Below are 21,596 nucleotides of genomic sequence, written 5' to 3'. Positions count from 1 at the left end.
GTCCCGGTCGGTGGATTTAGCGTCCCGGTCGGTCGATTTAGCGACCCGGTCGGTCGATTTAGCGACCCGTCCGTGGATTTAGCGCCCCGGTCTGTGATTTACCGGCCCGGTCGGTTGATTTAGCGACCCGGTCGCTGAAAACTAACGACCACGTTGCAACCCGGTTGTAGGTCGCTAAATGATCTCGCCCTCTCTCAGGCAGCATTCAAGAGAATTGCCTTGTCCAAAACTCTCCTGAACTTGAATACAGCATCGTATGTTGAAAGAATTGCCCTCTCTGTGTAGAAATCCATGCCGTACGCCACATCTCCAGTATTGACTTGATTATGCTTAGTTCAGTGTGGTATCAAGCACAGAAAATAGCCGACCTCCAAGCTCACAACGGGTCGCGCTGCGACCCGTTGTGGGCTTGGAGGTCTGCTATTTTTGATATTTTCACCAAAAGGCCCTTTTGTCAAATTTCAGCCCCTGCCTCTCTAACATTCTCTGCACGTTCCTGTTCCACATGGTGATTACTGTATAGAGTTCAGTGTTCACACGCCTCTGAGTGACCTGTACAGTATTTCTCACTTCTTGTCTCTTTCTCTGTCTCGGCGCAGGTGGATGGTTAGCGAGGCATGGTGGTGAAGATGGCTCCAGCATTCTCAATAGGGCCTTTGTCATGGGCACGCTTCAAACAACCCACTGGCATGGGAATAGGAGTCCTTTATCTGCTGCTGCTGCTCTCTGTGTGCCTGGGCCAGGACACTGACGGTAAGCTTTCTTTCTCTCCCTTTATCACTACTCTTTCTCACTCTTTCGTTCTGTCGCTCTACCTGTATTTTTCCTCCTTTTATCAGCCCTCTTTCTCAATCTTTTCCTTCACTCTCCCTTTCTCTCTCTCGCGTTAACATTCATCTTTCTCACTTTTTCTTTGAACCTCTGAGTCTTCCTGATTCTCTTGGGTCCCTCACTCGCCTCTCTCTCTCTCTCTCTCTCTCTCTCTGTCTCTCGCTCTGTCTCTTTATTTTATTTTTATTTTGTTATCTTAAGTAAGGTCAAGATGTCAAAAGTACACTGCGAGAGGCCAGACAGGCCAGGTCACAGCATGTGATGGGTCACCTAATAATGGTGTAACAACACACCCGGTGTCTTATCTGCTAAATGTACTAATCGTTGTTGTCGGGTGGAAACCTTGTATGTCCAAAACCCTACAAGCATACAACGCCTCGCGGACACAAAAGCAGCTCAGGAGGCTTACCTGGAGGCTAATACTGGAGCTAACATTGCTGCTTATTATGCACTATACCGTTAACTGTGGCAGGAGGAGAGAGATCTTTTAGCGAACAGAAAATATATTTTAAGAAATACTTAATATTCCGCAATGAGCCAAGGAGAGGCTCAACAACTTGGCAATACTTGCCATTGAGTGGGAAGCGAAACAGATGGACTTTAAACACATTATTATAAAGAACTTTGCACCCAGAAAAAAAACGGGAAGATGGCTGTATTAGGCAAAAATGAAGCCATAGCATAGAATTTTGCATTTTATGCTAAGAACTGTGTGGTATACTGTAAGCATGTCACGCGTTTCATCAAAACATTCTGTTTTCTATGGACCATATGAAAGAAAAGACGTTCATCAGTCGTCACCGGGACCTCCCGTTCCTCTGGGCCTTGGCAGTAATCTACATTAGTTATGGCAAAATTATGGCAGTCAAAGTGTTAAAATAACTTGTTTTGTAAAAGCCTTTTGTAAAAAAAAAAGATTTGCCGCCTTTGCTCTTTTAATTTACATCATTCTCTTCTGTTTTTGATATTTTCAATTTTGTTTCTATTTATGTAATGTTTTGAGTATAAATGACACATTACAGCTTGATATTTAAGTATAGAGAACGTGGACACTATTCAAAACAGATAGAACATGGCGTCAGCCGAGTTCAATGGAGAAGTGGCACCATGGTACGGTATATTCGGTTCCTCAAGCTATATATGCAGGATCTTGACAGGACCCAAACGCTTGATGTCACTGGTAAACATTTCACTTAATTGCTTTGGGTTCAGGCCAGGCTCTGTTTTTGAGAAATATTGCCAGAAAAATAATCACTGGCAGTTCATCATCAGGAAGATATCAGTGCTACTCAGGGACTATAAAACCACAGACACAAGTCAGGTTTTGGATGGAAATATTTGCATAAGCGTGACCACTCAGGTCAGGCAATCCACTTTGCCACAAAAGAAAACAAATAGAAATACTAATCCATTTGTCACGGATAGATAATTAATTCCATGCATTTCTTAATAGGCTGGATGTGACAATATTCTCCATGGTCAGATTGTTTGGATATTTATTTCAGTGTTGAGGGAAATCTGCTGGATTGATTGAGATAATTGAACCCAGACCTGACTGTAAATGATGCAATCGCCTCTAGAAAGAGAGCTGCAATATTCAGGGGTGACAATCCTCTCTATTTGTCTGAATATTAATATTCCATTTAACACCTAGTCCTTGAGATTTATCTGCTTGGCATTTAGCTGACAGCGGCTTACGCCCCAGTAAGTAAGTGTGTGTGTGTGTATGTGTGTGTGTGTGTGCCTATATTATGCACACACTCATTATATATGTTTATGTGTGGGCTGTGGTGGAGGTAATCAGATATTAAGTAAACGTATCATTTTTATGAATCTCAACATGCATTTTTCAAATATTAAATATAATATAGGGCATAAGAGGTTCATTTGTAATAATAATCAAAATTATGTGAAGTGGTTGCCGTGACGCAAGTCACACTTGCAAATATTTATGTATCTGTCAGTCCCTATTTGAGCGGTGCTAACCATTTTGTCCTTGTCCCTTTTATGCCCATATATGGAGATCCCTGATGTCATCAATATTAAGCCCTTATCTTGGAATGCCCAAAGATGGACATACTGTACTGTGTCAGTCTAATGATGTGAGACATCTCCATATTTGGGAAAAGTTACATTTTGAATTAAAGTCAATGGAGAAAATGAATTCACAAATACATTTATATAAAATAAACTATTGCTAAGATAAACTATCTTTGCAAATTCAAGGAATCGATTCCCGATTAAGCCTGTCGATTTGACATAATGGTCCAAGTGTGTGCCACCAAAACTGTGGGAGGAGTAGTGCGGCAAAATAACGTTTATCTTGGAAGGGAAAGATGGATGGATGGATGGATGGATGGATGGATGGATGGATGGATGGATGGATGAAAAATGGATGAATAAAGTCGTGTGGTTGCCTTCAGGGACAACCACACTTAAACGTACTTCCAACATTTGCCTATAGTGGAGTAGAAGTATGAAGTATTGTAAAATGGAACTCAAATCAAGTAGAATTATGTTCAAAATTGTATTTAAGTAAAGTACCTGACTACATTTTCTTTTCACCTGACACACGTTGTGACAGACTATAGCACCCTGTGCATTTGACCTAAGCTTTAATGCAGCTAAATAATGCTAGCCAATTTCTTCCTTATTCTGGAAAACCATGCTGTGCTCTCCTCTGTTAGAATTGCCTTTCTGTACACAAATCCATTCTTTCAAAATTAAACAAGTTGAACTTATAGTGTGGGCAGGTTTCTGCTGGGTTCTGTCCATGACAAGCGTACCAACATGTTTTAATTGAGCCTGCATCCCAGCAAAAGAGACTGTATTTAATCTGTATGGCTCTGTTCATTGTGAGGGCACTCATATGGTTTTAATGAGCCTATGTCCCGTTGAGAGAACACATTTCCTAGAATGTTTTAACGAGCCTGGGTCTTAGGGAGAGATATATCTGTATTTATTCACTTTGGGCTCTTGAAATAGCTGAGCAACCGCCGATTTAAAATGACGCTTTGACATTTTGAATTCAGATCGTGTTTATTTTTCTTCAACTGGCACTCGGCCACTAAAGGGGAGGGGGGTAGCTGCTTATTGGGAAATTCACAGTTGAAAGCAATATACGCCGAGTGCCACAGGTGAGACAGTTGTGGCTAGCTCTGCTCACTGGTGTGAATGAAGAATCTTATCAATGCTGATGTAAACAGAAAACAAAACAATAAGGAAGGCTATTTTCACCAAAGAGATATGATATAGATGGAAGAAAGGAGGGGGCCAGGTATAGACCTCTGGGGGACCCCACTTAATGAATTGGATGTGGTTTAAAAGGATAACTCCCTTGTTTATGCCTTCATCTCTGTCATGCAAGGAGCCCATATTGTTATTCATGGCAAGTTGTTGAATTAGCCTGTTCAATACAGAATGGGAGTTTGTAGCCCAATAATCTGAGTTCCCAGATGTAATTCTTTTAGTAGCCCAATGGAAATGAATGAAGAAGTTCTCTGATGACACTGCCATCGTCTGATGTATCAGAGGGGGATAGAAGGGGGAGTAGTACAGGAGACTTTGAGGGCTGGAGTCAGCTCTCTCTCTCTCTAACAGGATGAAGCAAAGCCAAGACTGAAGAAATGTTTTCAATTGAGATTTAGACTGAAGATGTAGACTGTTATATGCAGGGGGATTTTAGCCAGATAAGTGATAATTAATTTAACGGACTGAAAGCCTTTTCAATTGCACGGGGAAACCATGCCGTCATTAGACTTTTATCACAAGAGATGTCACTTCCGATTGTGGCACCAAGACTTGTTCCAATTTGAATGGGAAATTGTAATTAGCAAGGGGACATTTAGAACACACCAGAATACTCAGAGTTCAGATAAGAGAAGGGCGAGAGAACTGTTTCAATGCATCCTGTACTGAAACTATTTTTTCTCCCCAAAACAGTTTTCTCTTCTTTCTCTTATCTGAACTGCTGGCATTCTGGTCCCTTGTCAATGTCCCCTCGCTAAAACTACTAAAAGAAACAAGACAGTATGTGTGCACTGTGCAGCTTGTGTACAAAGCTGCACACATCACAATGCAGTGTTCAGTGGTGAAGCCATACTATACAGACTGATTGCTTGCGTTAGTGTCCTAGTGTGGTGGTATCATTTAGCCTAATGGAAATCTAATCTTTATCCCAATAAGAACAAAAGGGCTTCACAAGAACACTTTGTGTAACCAAGAGATTTTACTCCTAGCCCCCAAAAAAGAAGTCAGTCGTTGGAGTAGTTGTGGTATAGCGTAGTCGAATAGAAATAGTCGTAGTTGTGTAGTTATAGCAGTAGTAGTAGTAGTAGTAGATTGATGGATAGTTAGATAGATAGCAATCTGGCTAACCATCGTCAAGATCATGATGATCTTGACTCATTACCATTATCATGGGGATGATAATGGTATGTACATCTGATCATCCCCATATGGGCTGTGATCTGGCCTAGTTCTGAATGTCACCAGATTCACCGGAGGATGTTATCATAAGGTCATCATGACGTCATTTGGCTTGCAGGGAGGGGTGTCTATTAGAATTTGGAGGCCCGTTTCAAAAGCTACTGTGACCCCTACACACATACACACACACATACATGCACACGCACACACACACACACACACGCGCACACGCACACGCACATGCACGCACACACACACACACACACACACACACACACACACACACACACACACACACACACACACACACACACACACACACACACACACACACACACACGCACGCACACTCTCTCTCTCTCTCTCTCTCTCTCTCTCTCTCTCTCTCTCTCAGAGAACCAGGGTGAGCGTGAAAGAGAGAATTATGATGAAGAGAGAGAAGGGGGGATGGGGGTGAGAATTAGAGAGAGAAGGAATGAAAGGAAGAAATGGAGGTAGAGAGTGTGAATGAGGGAGAGAGAAAGAGCTAGTGTAATGGATAAGGCAAAGGCAGCGCGATGACAAAGTGGTGATCCCCACGGCACTGAGCCGTGTGTGTGCGTGTGTGTGTGTGCGTGTGTGTGTGTGTATGCGAGCGCGCGCGTGTGTATGTGTGTGTGTGCGTGCACGCGTGCGCTGACAATCCGTTTTCTCCTGAGATACATCAATCTAGCACAAGGTCATACTGCTTCAATCCTCTCCTCTTCTCCTTTCCGTGCTCCCCTCTTTTCTTCTCCCAACATCCGACTACCCCTTTTGCTTTCCTCTCTCTCTCTCTCTCTCTCTCTCTCTCTCTCTCTCTCTCTCTCTCTCTCTCTCTCTCTCTCTCTCTCTCTTTCTCTCTCTCTCTCTCTCTTTCTCTCTCTCTCTCACACACACTCTCTCCCTCTCTCTCTCACCTTCTCCCTCCCCACTCCTATTGGCAGATATCCTCACTAATCCTCGCCTTTGCCTCTTCTCAACATGTCTTTCCTCTCCAGTCCTCTCCTCTCCTCTCCTCGCTTCCCCTCCCCTCCCCTCCCCACTCCTCTCCTCTCTTTTCTTCTCCTCAACCTATACATTCCACAACTTTCTCCCTTCAATTTCCCCCTTTTCTTCCCCCTCCATCCCCTCACACCTGTCCTCTGATGGATGAATGGATGTACAGGGAGGTCTAGATGGACAGGTGAATGGATGATGGATGAGAGGCTGTGGGTGCTGGGATGCGGGGAGGCAGACAGAGAGGGATGGCTCCCTGAGGAGGGATGTGGATGGGTGTACCTGCTGATGGAGGCTGTTAAAAGGACAAGAGATGCTATTCCCCCCACCCCTCTGCGTCCTTATAGTCCCCCTTTTTTATGTCACATTCTATTTCCAATCTTAGCTGCTTCTCATCAGAAAGGATTTCAAGGTTGGCGTATCTTTCAGATGCCAAATCTGTTTGTCAATCATTATTGTAGATCTGCTATTTTCGCTATTTAAATAAAATGTTAAATACACTGGGTTTGAAGTAGTTTGACAATAATTACAGGGATGCCAGGTTAAACTGGCTCAATAATCTTATGAATTGAATTTGAATTGATATTACCGCCCCTCCATTCTAAAAGCTCCCCCTTGGGGATGTGGCCTGCTAAAACCAGCTAATAAGCCAGACATCCAGTCGGTCAGTCATCCAGTTAAACGATAAGCCAGACTTCTAGCCATCCAGACTTACAGCCAGCCAGCCAGCCAGCCAGCCAGCCAACCAGACAGCCAGCCAGCCAACCAGCCAGCCAGCACCCTGGCCACAATAGGCGATGTAAATGGCATGAATCTGCAGACACCGGAAGTGCTGGTTAACGAAAGTTACGTCATGCGCAACCGGTGAAATTCTCCCGGCGGAAGTAGCACCGTTTCATGCCGTTTCAGCCTATGGTCGTAACCAGGCTTTTCTCTTCGCAGATGAGTAAGCCTGTCTACGCGAGGCTAGCCAGCCAGCCAGCCAGCCAGCTAAATGATAAGGCAGACTTCAGTCAGTCAGTCAGTCAGACAGACAGACAGACAGACAGACAGACAGACAGACAGACAGACAGACAGACAGACTGTGAGTTACAGTGTGCACCTCTAGGATGACTGTGTTGTTGGCACTTGGGCTGAGGTTTTCTTTATGGGCTGTGTGGGCCACAGGCCAAAACAGGGAGCCGGCCATTCATTAGGGATGTAGCAAGCTTAGCATCTTACACTGTGTTATTAATATACTTTTTAATATGCACGTTATTTCAAAATGACTCCTTATGGATTCATTAAAATGACTTTAAAACACAATGTGGGAACACACACACACACAAACACACACACACACACACACACACACACACACACACACACACACACACACACACACACACACACACACACACACACACACACACACACACACACACACACAGAGAGCCTGCTCTGCCGAAGCTGCAGTCAGTGCGATGTGTCACATCTATATTTCATGGTAACTCTAGCATGCGTTGCATGTGGGTTTGTTTGTGGTGTGTGTATCTGGCAGGCACACATGCTTTAATAACAGTTGCTAAGTGATGTGTGTGTGTGTGTGTGTATTTGTGTATACCATGGAGACCGTTGCTCAGCGTGTGTGTCGGCGGCGTGTCCGTCTTAGTGCACAAAACAACTTCCCACAGGTAGGATCCCGTTCAGTATCTATGGGTGTATGTTTCACTGCTGCCCGGAACCTGTGGCAGTGACACACTCACTTATCTCTGTCACTCCCTTTTTAGTTTGTCCTTAAAGAGGCCCTTTTTTCTCTTCTGTCCATTTCTGCTGCACTTGCCAACTCACTCTCAACTCGTCTCTCTGCCAAGTTGGCAGAATTTGGATTAAAGGAGAAGGAACAAAACACACACACGCACGCACGCACGCACGCAGGCACGCACACACACACACACACACACACACACACACACACACACACACACACACACACACACACACACACACACACACACACACACACACACACACACAGACACAGATTGATTGAAATACTCGATTTAGGTTTGGAAGCTTTGGATGGATGATAAATCTGAGAAGGACTTTATAATCCTTTCTGAATAGAGAGGTCTCTTTTAACCTTGATGATCTCTTTCATGGGCGGTACGCTTTTTCCTTTCGAAAGGGTGATTTATACTTGGTTGCATGCCTGTGTTGCGTGCCGAAAATAGCAGATCTTCAAGCTCACAGCCCATTGCATTGCGACACATTGTGAACTTGTAGATCAGCTTTTTTTAAGGCGCAGGTACTGTAAGTGTAAATCAGCCATAACAGTCAGTCGTCTCCTGAGTGGTCCATCAGAGTGACAGCAAAATGTCCGTCCGTGGGTGTGGACTTGCTGAGTGGCGCATAAATGTCATCTTATATGATGATATTCTCCCCAGAAACCTTTTAAGATAAGAGCCAAGTGCATAGTTAGATATTTCTATGTTTGTGGATATTAAAGGGGATAAATGTACTCTAAAAAGGGTGTAAGTGCATACTTAAGGAAGGAAACACATGCTAGCTGTGCTCCAAGAGCACTTTTACTGCGGAACAGGTTAAAGCACACAGTCATGACAAGCATCTATACAAGTATGCACTCACCATGAAAAAAATAGTTAAGATGTTTGAGAAAGAGCCCTTGAGATGTAGCTGTGTTTGTGTTCCTCTTCAGACATATATTTTAACCAGTAAGACTCCCTAATCGGGAGATAAGCGACCGTAGGTGGCTTATCTCCACAAATAGGGCAAAAATGTGTTTTTCCAAAATCTTCCTGATCCATGTTGATGACATGAGTGTAGACATGCTGTGTAGTGATATTCGTGATTTTAGGGCAAAAACTGTAGGAGCAGTGTCCAAAAATGTGTTTTAAAAATCGGCCTGAAGGTGGCGCTAGAATAGGGCCATGTGAGAAATGAGGGGTGGGGTCTCCGCGTTGCCTTGGCGGACGAATAGGTACCGGCCCCGGCTCTCCCGGACGCTCCTAGCCCGAGTTACGGCATTTTATGTGTGCTGCAGTGGCAGGGGGTCCTCCACTGGGGGCGCCACCACTTTTGCATCCGTTCTGGAGCACCAGGAGTCGGTGGTCCCCGGGAATTCCCCGTGAATTCCCCGTGAGCAGCCCCGTTGGGGTGGTCATTTGGTCATTTTTGCACATTTGGTCATTTTTTACATCTGGGGGTCCCCCAGGGACCCCTCCGGGGGTCCTTGGAGGTTGTAGTTTGGCAGGCAAGGAGTGTGTGTGTAAAATCTGGCATGGATGGGGTCAACGGGTGCGGAGATATAAGCAGGGAAAAAGTGTGACGTGTGAGCACATTTGGTCATTTTTTACATCTGGGGGTCCCCCAGGGACCTGGGGGTCCCTGGGGCTCCGGGGGTCCTTGGAGGTTGTAGTTTGGCAGTCAAGGAGTGTGTGTGCAAAATTTGGCATGGATGGGGGCAACGGTTGTGGAGATATGAGCAGGGCAAAAGTGTGACGGACTGACTGACTCACTCACAGACAGCCGGTGGAGGTTTTGGTAGTAAATGCGACCTACGGTCGCAATCACCATTCACTCTCGGACTGCCATCCTGGTGTATCTACCGTACAGCTGGTAGTTTTAAAGTTAGAAAAAAAGAAAGTGTGGCTCTCACAAAATCCCAAGGCAGCCAGGGGCCAGTCTCACAGCACACCAGTGTGCCTCGACACACCATTCGGGAACCACTGTTCTACGATATATTAAGACCAGATGAAGTTCAACGTCATTTTGTCGTGTAAATTGTCTGCCCTCCGCCGTGGAGACCTTTCTCCATGGTGCCTCCGGCTTGGCCAAGGCGCTTCAACCAACACAACTGGAAGTGTTTGCGAGTGGGAAGCTGGCAGGGGAGGACGTCCTCTGTCCTCCCCTGCCGGTTATATTATACAACAAAATAGAACTGTATTTTGTTGTATTAAAAATCTCTAGTGGTGAGCAAACAGTTGATCCACAAAATGCCAAGCTACAACACCAATTTGCATCTTAAGTCATCTCACACTAGGAAACTTTATGCAGGGAAGTGAAATGGCTTGAGCCAAGCTTTCAAATGCATTCAGTCTCATAGTTCAAGAATCAAGAGCAAACAAAAAGGGTTTATTTGTCACTTACTCTAGGAACAAGTAGCGAAATGTTGGTCGGGGACATGTTCCTACTGAGACTGTGTTAAAACAACAATACAAGATAACAACAGAAGAAGAAGAAGAAGAAGAAGGAGGAGGAGGAAAAAAAGTTATAATACGGGATGAGCTACCCTCATCAAAAAACACTACTGAATCACTACACAAAACCTATTCGTGTAGTAGTGACTGTGTAGTCATGTGTAGCAATTGTGTAGTAAATCTGTAATGTTTTCACTACTCATGACACACCAGTAGAGTTTTGTAGTGAAACAGTAGTGTTTCCAGTAGTAATCAATCGTAGTAGTGAAAAAGCTGTTAAAACACTACTGCTTCACTACAAAGGCATTTAAATAGTGATTATGTAGAGATTTTACTACTTGTTTATGTGTAATGAATATGTAGTCACAACACTACATATTCACTACTCATGACACACCAGTAGAGTTTTGTAGTGAAACAGTAGTGTTTCCAGTAGTAATCAAGCAGAGTAGTGAAGGCATTTAAATAGTGATTATGTAGAGATTTTACTACTTGTTTATGTGTAGTGAATATGTAGTCACAACACTACATATTCACTACTCATGACACACCAGTAGAGTTTTGTAGTGAAACAGTAGTGTTTCCAGTAGTAATCGGAGTAGTGAAGGCATTTAAATAGTGATTATGTAGAGATTTTACTACTTGTTTATGTGTAGTGAATATGTAGTCACAACACTACATATTCACTACTCATCATGACACACCAGTAGAGTTTTGTAGTGAAACAGTAGTGTTTCCAGTAGTAATCAAGCGGAGTATAGTGAAAAAGCTGTTAAAACACTACTGCTTTAAGGGGGCACGGTGGCGCAGTCAATAGTGCTGTCGCCTCACAGTTAGAAGGTCCTGGGTTCGATTCCCGCTGGGGGACACTGTGGGTTTGTGTAGAAATTAAAAGTAATTCAGTAGTGATAAAACACTACATAAACACTACACAAACAGGAGTGACCGAATGATAATCGTGTAGAGTTTCAAAAGGGTTTGTGTAGAAATTAAAAGTAATTCAGTTGTGATAAAACAGTACATAAACACTACATAAACACTACACATACAAGGATGTATTAATTCTATTGGGATTGTGAAGTGATACAGAAGTGAATGTGTAAGCATTGTGTAGTAATTCAATAATAAATGTGAAATAATTGAGTAGTGATTGGGTAGTACTTTCCCAAAAGCCAATAGTGATACTGAAGTAATTAAGTAGCAGTCGTGCAGTGATTTGAATAGTCATTAAGTAGTGATTATCAGTAGTGTTTCAGTGGGTGAAACCAGCCAATACTCTACTCATTACTACTGGGAATCACTACTTAAATCACTACACATTGCAATAGTAATCAAGTAGTGAAATGGTAGTGTTTGTGTAGACATTTAGTAGTAGTGATGAGTAGTGATTCAGTAGTGTTTTTTGATGAGGGGACATAAACTTAAAAATACATGTAGCACGGCAGTGTGATAAACTTGAACACCAAGTTGCATCTTATGCCAGAAATTACGTTAGAAATGTCATATGCAATTTCATGGCCTTGTGTTATGAGTTTCAGTATTTTCATAGTTTCAAGCAACATGGACTCTATGAATGGGTGATAAATTATAATCTGAACATGTGATCAAATAAATGGTGTGCTGAGGCAGACTGGTGTGCTGTGAGACAGACGTGTCTTGGCCACAACACTGTTCTATGTGGTGCTATATGACTCAGAGAGGCCTATTAGAGAGGGGTAAACAGGGGGAGGAGGGGCTGCAGACAGACAGAGAGGAACCCCACAGAGAACAAATGGCTGGTTAGTAATTGATGAGGTGCATCAGCTTACTCTGAAGGATAAAGAGGCAGTCAAGCAGAAGATACACATCTGTCATCTTTAGTCTGGTCACTGGTGTGTGTGTGTGTGTGTGTGTGTGTGTGTGTGTGTGTGTGTGTGTGTGTGTGTGTGTGTGTGTGTGTGTGTGTGTGTGTGTGTGTGTGTGTGTGTGTGTGTGTGTGTGTGTGTGTGTGTGTGTGTGTGTGTGTGTGTGCGTGCGTGTGTGTGTGCGTGCGTACGTGCGAACTAAGCGTGTGTGTGTGTGTGCATGCACTGCTGTCAGTAGTACGCACATGTTACTGGGTGACTCCGTTGTAACTAGTGACTATTGTTGATGATGTCATTACGTATCGCAGTTGAACTCTTGTAGTACTGTGTATGGGGCGTTCCATTAGTTAAGAACGGTTTCCAATGGCAGCCGCCACCCCCGACATACGACTCGTGTCTCCCTTCACATCCAGTAAACACAAACCGTTGTTGTTGCCTCTTTTGTGTTGCTAAGCAATGGGAGCAGTGGGGGGTTTGTGAAAGAAAGGGTACAAGTCTGTTCTAAGGGTGTACATGCTGGCATTTTGATCGCTGGGTTTTCAGTTTGAATGGCCATCGACACAGTTGTGTTTCTAAAAAAGAAAAAAAGACAGCAGTGTAGAGCATGGCCTGCCATCATGAGCAGGTTCACTCATTCACTCACTCACTCACTCACTCACTCACTCACTCACTCACCGCCATTATGATTAATTTGTGCCATTGACCAGAGAATTGTCCAATCCGACATTCGGTTTATCGCCTCAATACCACAACTAGTAGCCAATTGCAATGCTCCTGCAATTACAAAGCGCCGGCAGCAGCCATTGGCAGACTTTCAAATCACTGGCACAAGCCAAAAGGCGAGACACTGACAATTGACATGCCAACCTCAACCTGTCTAGGTTGCATTGCAGTTGGTGCTCGATGCACTTCAGCCAGGAATGAGAGAACAAGACAACCCCACGTCTTGACTTTGAGATGAGCCAGAGCAATTTGATAGCCTGACAGAAAAGTGTTTGATCTGCCCTCTAACCTGTTACAGAGAGAGAGAGACAGAGAGCGAGAGAGAGAGAGAGAGAGAGAGAGAGAGAGAGAGAGAGAGAGAGAGAGAATGGAAGGACGTGAGGGAGCGAGGCAAAGAGCAGGGGCGTAGCCATCATTTCACAAGTGAGCGGTACAGATTGTCCGGGAGTGAGACCATTTTTATTAAATGATTTATTCACAGATCCTCTCCCGTGGGATCTTCAGAAACATAAATCAACCGATTTCAAATAACTCAACAGTATTATAGGCCTATTTATCATAGCGTAGTACACACACAAACTAAAGTCTAGAGCCTGTCTTATTTGTTGAGCATAATATTCATGGCCATGATCTAGCCTAAGTGAAGCACCCAAATGTGTGTCTGTGCCTCTCCGTAGTCGCGTTATTGCTGAGCAATCAGTCTCCTATCTAGGTTGTCCAGTTTCACTTTGTGGATGTGACTCACTGCAACACTGTTGAGCCCAGATTGTGTCATTGTGCTCTGGAGCTAGGTTTTTAACCACCAAAGCTCTATTTTATACTTTGGCAATTCGAAAATAGCCAATTGACAAGCTCACAATGTGTCGCAATGCGACATGTTGTGACCTTGTATATATCTGCTATTTGTAGATCTGCCCTTTGGACCTGTCGGGGACTAGGGGTTGATGATTCTACTGTTTGTGTGCAAGGATTTCTGGCAACTTTCCTTGCAGAATGGTTGCAGCTTCACTGCTTAAAGGGGTATTTCACTTTCAAACATGTTTGGGGTAATTTCAATGTCTACTATGACTTCTGTGAGCACCCCAGACAGTTTTTAGGTTTTTAAGCATACAAAATACGGCCCCCTCACCTATTAGAAGGACAATATCAGTCAATAGAACCAAGGATGGGTGTTTTTGATTAATTTTATCATGGTTAGTTTCAATGGGTTTGTATAGGAAGGGGGCATGTCTGATAAAATGATTATCAAATATCTAAATACCGAATCAAGCAACCCACTGAGGGTGAGAGCAAAATAGAACGAGAGAGTGTAGGCGGGTATGTATGTGCACTTGTGCACACGCTTGAGGAACAGTGTGTAAAATCCTCCTGATGTTTGTTATGAAATGAACCAGTTCATATCAAAGGGTAGGGTTAGAATTGTATCACATTAGCGTTGGGCTTAGGGCAGGGAATGTTGTGGACACACTGTTAGTCATAATGAACAATGAAGTGTTCATTATTGAGAAATAATGAACACCTCACTGTTCATTATCCCATTTATTACACAGCTACCTACTAAAGAAATCAACAATTTCACGCAAAATATAACAAAAATGATTTGATTGATTTAAAAAGTATGTCATTGCTTCTGCAAATGAGTATAATCTGTTAGTCTACAGTTGCCACAGGTGTATTGCATTTGAGCTGATTATTAAAGCTGCAAAATGTACCAGGCTATTGTGGATTGATGTGATCCATGGGTGCTCAGTCTATTGATCATGACTATGCCCATAGCAACGGTCTGTTATTCATAGCTGCACACTATCAAGAAATAACCACAGAATGCTGTGATTGACCAATCATAATCAAGCATTCAACCAAGCCATGTATATGGTATGGTCGGGGAGTAACAAAATGAGATTAGTGATATTGTTATGTGCCTGAGTGTGTTCCAGTTTCATAAAGTTAAGGCTATTGTGACAGCTGTTTTGATCTTGTAGCTACCTATCATGATATAGCAGTGAAGAGACTATCGGCCCAATTAAACAATTAAAATGTCAAAACATTGACAATCATCTATCAGTTACTCTTGTGTTTCGTGAGCGAGGGATGAGGATTCTCTCTCTCTCTCTCTCTCTCTCTCTCTCTCTCTCTCTCTCTCTCTCTCTCTCTCTCTCTCTCTCTCTGTCTCTCTCTCTCTCCTTTATCGCATAACAAATCCGAACAATGCAGATTTTGCAAATACATCAAAACATATGTCCTAATTCTTTATCCAACTGAACATTTGTAATCTTACTCTGGTCTCTCTCTGATCTCACAGAATCTGATGGGTGACAGGAGTTAATATTGCTTATCACTTGCTTACACGTTTAGAGGAGATGATGAGCTGGGGGACCAGCCCCGGTCGATGTGTTGAAGTGTCCCTGAGCAATACACTCTCTCTGTTGTCACAGAATATGATGGGTGACAGGAGTTTTTATATTAATAGAGTTTTGGGCCGCTACCCACCGCGGTCCTCATAACTGAGGTAGATCGCACGGCTGATCCGACTGATATGCCCATAGAGATCTCTCTATCTGTCAGACCATGTCCCTTTTATGCCCATCCGCCTGCCCACCCACCCGCCTGCCAGCCGGTCCTCCCTTAAGCCAAATTTAATATAGGATTGGCATAATCCACTTTGCTTTTGTTTATATATTTACCTGGGTTAAGTTGAAAAAAGAACATTTCCCTCACAGATACAGTAAATGTAAACTTTTTTTGTGTATCAGCATCAAATGCCCAACTCCAGGGGCAGCCACGCCCTCATCTCTGGTCCCACTAGGAAGAGGCCCTCGTCTGAAGGTGGTCTATAGCAGTGGTTCCCAAACTTTTTAGCTCGTGACCCAAAAGAAAAATGATATATTCGCCCAGGAAACAGTGGCCTCGGCCAGCGGCCTCGCTAAACGTCTTTTCCCTCTACTTCAAAGGCAAGTGGGAAAAGACGTTCAGCGAGGCCGCCACGGGCGACGCTCTCTTATGAGTACCCGGTTAAAGCGGAAGTGAAGCCTCCTCCCCACTTCCGTTTCATTTTTAATATCGCACACATTTATCCTAATATAAATAAAAATCATCTAAGCATATTTAGCTCTGCTTAGCAGAAATGACATTTTAAAATATATTTTCATGAACGGAAATGCCAGCTTCCAGTATACTCGCCATTCAGGAGGTGTAGTTCCAGACTCTATATAGCATTCTGAGATTGTGGAATAGTTGTCTGGCTACGCGAGACTATAGTGGTGGATACAGGATGTAGTGGTGGATACAGGATGCTGCTAACCTCACGTCACCAGACTTTCCACCAAGAAAGCCTGGTATTCCTTTTAAAACTAGCCAGTTATGATGATCCGGATAGCATTGTTCAAGGAAGAGGGAGAGGAAAATGTAAAAAAAACTAAAACAAAGCCTTGATCATATACATAGGTGTAGGTTGTGGACGTTAGAAACTCCAGGCAGGGGACCGCAGCAGAGATATTGTCCATAGATAATGCTGACTACTGATGCAAGGTCTGTCTTTTTCAACCCACACTGCATCAAGCCTCTTCGCCTATTTTCAAAGCCCGACTCAGCCCACAAACCGTGGACCCTGTGGTTAACGACTCAACTAGCACATATCCTGTTATAAAGTAATTTACCCCGACCAGACCTACCCGCGTATTTTTCCCCACCCAACCCTATACCCGCAACTGCAGAAACCCGCAGTTAACATGTGAACCGCTTCACTAATGCAGACATAGCAAGTGATAAAGGTCAGGAACCCATTCACAGCAGTGCTCTTAAACCCATCAACCACTAAAACACTGGCGTACAAGGATCCATCCTTGGCAGGGGCAGAGACCATAGACACTATCCAATGCAACCATCAGTTCCAGTGATGACAGTGGTCAAAGGCCATTAACAGGGATAGCGATGTTGAGCAATCCATCCATATCAAAGGACAGACTTGTCCAATGAGCGTTGTAGATCATAGTAGTAGTGACACATCCAGAGTACCATAAACATCAGGGACAGTAACATTTGCTGAAGCTCCATCTACCAGCCTCGCTGAGACAAATTCCTCATAACGTGTATACCTGGCAATGAAAGAATTCTGACTCTAAAAATAAATAATGATGTTGACAATACAGACACTGTGGTCTAATAATACACAGTAGCCTATTGGTACAGCCACACACATGTCATCAAAGATAGGAATGATTTAGATTTTCAAAAATTGTGAACATTGCAGATTTAAAGTGTGTGTGTGTGTGTGGGGGCGGGGGGGGGGGGGGGGGGGGGGGGGGCTGTTGATGTACCGGTATAGGACATGTCATCATACCTATCTGTTACTGATGTACAGTACAAGAAGAACGTTTTGCTCCATTTCTACCATGGCATCCCAGCCTGGTTTGGAAAGCTCAGTTCAGCCTGGTTTGGAAACCTTGGAGCACAGCTGAGAGCCCAGATTACCCGGCTAACACAAAGAGCAATGGAAATCATGGAGTCAGGCAGCAACCCACACTCCAGGCTGTATGTGATGAAAACTATCATCAGAAGGGCTCAGCAGATTATTTCAGATCCCACCCATGTCCTCCACACTGAGTACCAGCTTCTTCCCTCAGGCAGACGCTTCAGAGTCCCCCAGTGCAGCTCAACTGCTTTAAGAACGTTTTTGTCTCTCTGTCCATCAAAGCTAGCTTAGATGACAAGCTAGTCAAAGCCTGACCCCCTGTAACGCCGCTTCTATTGTTTTATTATTGTATAAATATTTTTTTGTCCAAATGTCACGCAAATTGTTACACATACCACTAGTCATATGATCAATACAGATCTGTCCAATTTCCATATTCTATCCTGATTGGCTAAGGCTAAGATTGTCTTCTAAGTTTGCAGGAGTGGACCGTTTTGAACAAAATGTCCGATTACTGTGAAACTTTGCACGCACATTCCCGCCAGGCCAAAGCAGAAATGCCACCCTGCCTTTTTCAAATGGGCCACATGGTGGCACTATAACAGGCAGATATCTGTGAGCAGCTAATCACCATTGGACCGATCAGCGTGAAACTTAGCACGCAGACTCCCTGGAGGCCAAGGAAGAACCTCGGCCCCAAATTTCTGATTAAAAAAATATCTGTGGCAGATATTTTTTTTATCTGTATCTACCTTCCACTTTGAATGGAAACATATCCGGGAGAAAGAGATTTTTTTATCTGTTATCTGGCCCAGTGGGAATGGGCCTTAAGGCACCACTTTCACTCAATAGGGGTCGCTCACAACGCACGTTGATGATGTGTGGTCCAGTCAGCTGGATGTATCCTTATGTATGTATTATTGTTATTATGTGTGGTTGTGTTCCCGCACACAGCTTTGAAAGGACATGGCTGTATCTTTCTGTCTTAAAACACTTCCACCATGGCACACTATTGTGTGCAAACTGTGTATGTCATTATAGGCAAACACATTTTAAAGATTTACAAAGAGCAGATCTGCAAGCTCAATCAAATGTTGTGTGCTTAATAGATCGGCTATATAGTGGTTAGAATTATTGCTTCCAATTATGCTCCCCACATACAACAATGTCCCGTTCATTGAGCAAGCCTTTATACTGATTGAATCCCACTTTCCTTTCTTTCTCTCGTTTTCATCATCCATGTGTTTCTCCCGAAGCTTGTGTTGTCTGAATCTGATGTGGTTCTGACTCTGATTTTTCTTTTTTCTCCTTATCTTCCTCTGCACCCTTCCTCTCCCTTCCATCTGCTCTTCCTGGCTCATGTTCTGTTATACTGGAATGTGACACTCTGTCTCTGACTGCAGATTGGCAATATGACGGTAAGAACAGTCTTTTGTCTGCACTCTCTTTCTCTCTCTCTCTCTGGTCCATCTCTCTCCTGTCTGCCGCTTTCTCTCTGTTCCTTCTCTTGTTTTTATTCTATTTCCTCACACTCTCTGATGCTCTTCTCTCTCTCTCTCTCTCTCTCTCTCTCTCTCTCTCTCTCTCTCTCTCTCTCTCTCTCTCTCTCCCCTCTCCTCTTCTATCCTCTCCTCTCTTTCCCTCCCTGCCTCTCTCTCTCTCTCTCTCTCTCTCTCTCCCCTCTCCTCTCCTCTTCTCTTCTCTCCTCTCCTCTCATCTCCATCGCCTCTCTCTCAGTTAACTGTGTGTGCAGTGACTGTGCTACTTTATTAACCCCCGGGTAACCCTGCAGTGCTGATAGTGAGGATTACATTTGTCATTATCACTGCTAGCCACCAGAGCTGTCTTCCTTGGTCTGTCTGCCTCCCCCCCCACTCACTCTCTCACACACACACACACACACACACACACACACACACACACACACACACACACACACACACACACACACACACACACACACACACACACACACACACACACACACACACACACACACACAGGGGTGTCGCACCAAATTCTGGGCCCTGGGTACAAGGTCCAGTCACATTTTTTGCTTTAATAACTATTTTTGAAAAATCTTGTCAAGTCTTTGAATATTTTAGTCTTTTTTGAAAAACCCTATATTTCTATGTCAGTGGTGCTCAAACCTTTTCATGTGAAGGACCCCCAAAATGAGATGTATTTGGCCACGGACCCCCATCTCAAAACATTTAGTTCCAACCCCCCGGAAGCAAAATTTGAGTTACAAATGTCCGCTTACAAAATACATACAGTATATTCAAAGATTTGCACACATTTTCACAACTTTTCAAAAATAGCTGATCTACAAGCTTGCAGCGTGGCACTCGATGCCACACTGTGAGCTTGTATATCTGCTATTTTTCAATAGCTAAAGTATAAAATAATTAAGGCCCCTCCATTCTAGTAACTCAGTCCCACTCCCCCCCCCCTGTGACGCCCCTGCACACACACTCTTTCTCTCTTTCTGTCACTAACACTTTGCCTAGTCTTCCGCTACATGTCTCCTCTTCATGCTCCTTCATCTCTGACCAGGGGACAGTCTAGTCCCCACCCCACCATTATTTCCACACTTCTCTACCTCTCACCAACTCTCCACTCTAAGGTTGCAGCTTATCAACGGATTATGTGCTGGTTTTCCCCACGCTTCCGTTTTTCCATTATTCTTTTATGTATTATTCACTGCATTCTGTATTGTATTCCCCTCTCCTGTACATTTTCTTCCCCCTCCCTCAATGTGTTTCCTTTCTCCATGTAACTCGCACTGTTGATGCTGTCAAAGTGGAAAATCCACCCTAAAACTGCATTTACATTACATCTCACTGAGTTTTATTTTAATATACAGTGGGGATCGCCACTTCATAGCCCAGTAAAACTCACTATGGCTTCTGTCATAGTGTCCTATAGGGTGTTACATTATTCTAAATTATATAACAGATCTGTCTCCGCAGTCTGATCATAACTACAGTTCAGTCAGGTAACTCACGATATATTGAACAATGTTTATGTTTATTATTAATGAGTATACAAGACAAGTGTGTATGTCACATTTAATTTGGCGTTTGGCTCTGCAAAATTTTCTCCCTGCTCAGCAACAAGCAGCACAGAAGCAGAACATCATTAACCATAATGAGCAGGGAGATACCTATATAGATATATAAACAATAATAGTGAGTATTAGTGTCCTTATACAACTGCAATGCAATCTACCCTCTCGAGTATACCTGCCTGAACTAATTTTGCAGGCTAATTATCATTCTTGTCACCCTATTGTCCCTATTTTTGGGGCGTACATTCTGTGAAAATAGCCGATCTACTGTACAAGCTCACAACTCATCTATTTTCACCAAAAATATTTTTTGTTTAGAATGTTTTATTGCTTTAACTGAGTTGTGTCAGTGTCTTGTCTTGTTATTGAGCTGTTGAAATTACACCAAAGAGGCACAAAACATTAGGGCTTAAGTGTTTAATTTCACAAATTAAAACTGTACATTAATCATAGAAATAACACATGAATTCTATTTCACACTGGATTCTCAACTCTAATATTTGCTTCTGTCTTTGTCCACACATCTCTAACTGTCTTAATTAATTGATTGATTGATTGATTGATTGATTCATTGATTCATTCATTGATTCATTCATTCATTCATTCATTCATTCATTCATTCATTCATGTCCTCTCGTCCATGCATTTCTCCTTTGCTGGAGTACAGAGCTCCTGTAGGTCAGACTCTGTTCCACAAGAGCCCTCATTATAAACCCACATTGCGTCCATTTGAAATGGCCTAAGCTGACAAAAGACTTTCAGGGTTCACACTCTTTTCAAGAGAGAATTTTCTAGGACATTTCCAGGACATTTAATACAACCCACAACCTATATTGATATCAAGTCGGTATCACATGTTCATATTTGATAATACTGCATTGTAAAATTAAGCTATGTTACAGGGATGAAATGTTGGAGTGCACCATATATTTCCCAGGACCATTTTGTTATTTTGTCATTTAACATGACTATTAGATGACTTTGAAACCGTATTAAAATGTTCCATGTTTTCCAGGGCGCATGGGAAGCCCAATTTAATTGAACGTTAAGGCATAATGGACTTACTGTAGTAA

General features: G+C 43.3%; 1 protein-coding gene across 1 annotated transcript in view; it reads left to right on the top strand.

Annotated features, from left to right (window-relative positions):
• Window positions 1-689: 689 nt before the first annotated feature.
• Window positions 690-21,596, top strand: part of pcdh15b (protocadherin-related 15b) — a gene marked incomplete at both ends in the record, with an annotated part of 204,786 nt that continues 183,879 nt past the window's right edge. Inside the window, 2 exons of the mRNA XM_080747787.1 lie at window positions 690-753; window positions 18,857-18,871. Of these exons, the coding sequence (XP_080603913.1) occupies window positions 690-753; window positions 18,857-18,871 (79 nt within the window). The remainder of the gene's footprint in view (window positions 754-18,856; window positions 18,872-21,596) is intronic.

The sequence above is a fragment of the Nannobrachium achirus genome (genome assembly GCF_963921795.1).
Source record: "Nannobrachium achirus genome assembly, chromosome: 18".
Taxonomy (NCBI): Eukaryota; Metazoa; Chordata; class Actinopteri; order Myctophiformes; family Myctophidae; genus Nannobrachium; species Nannobrachium achirus.
The sequence above is the reverse complement of the archived record's forward strand: the minus strand, read 5'-3'. Positions and strand labels throughout refer to the sequence as shown.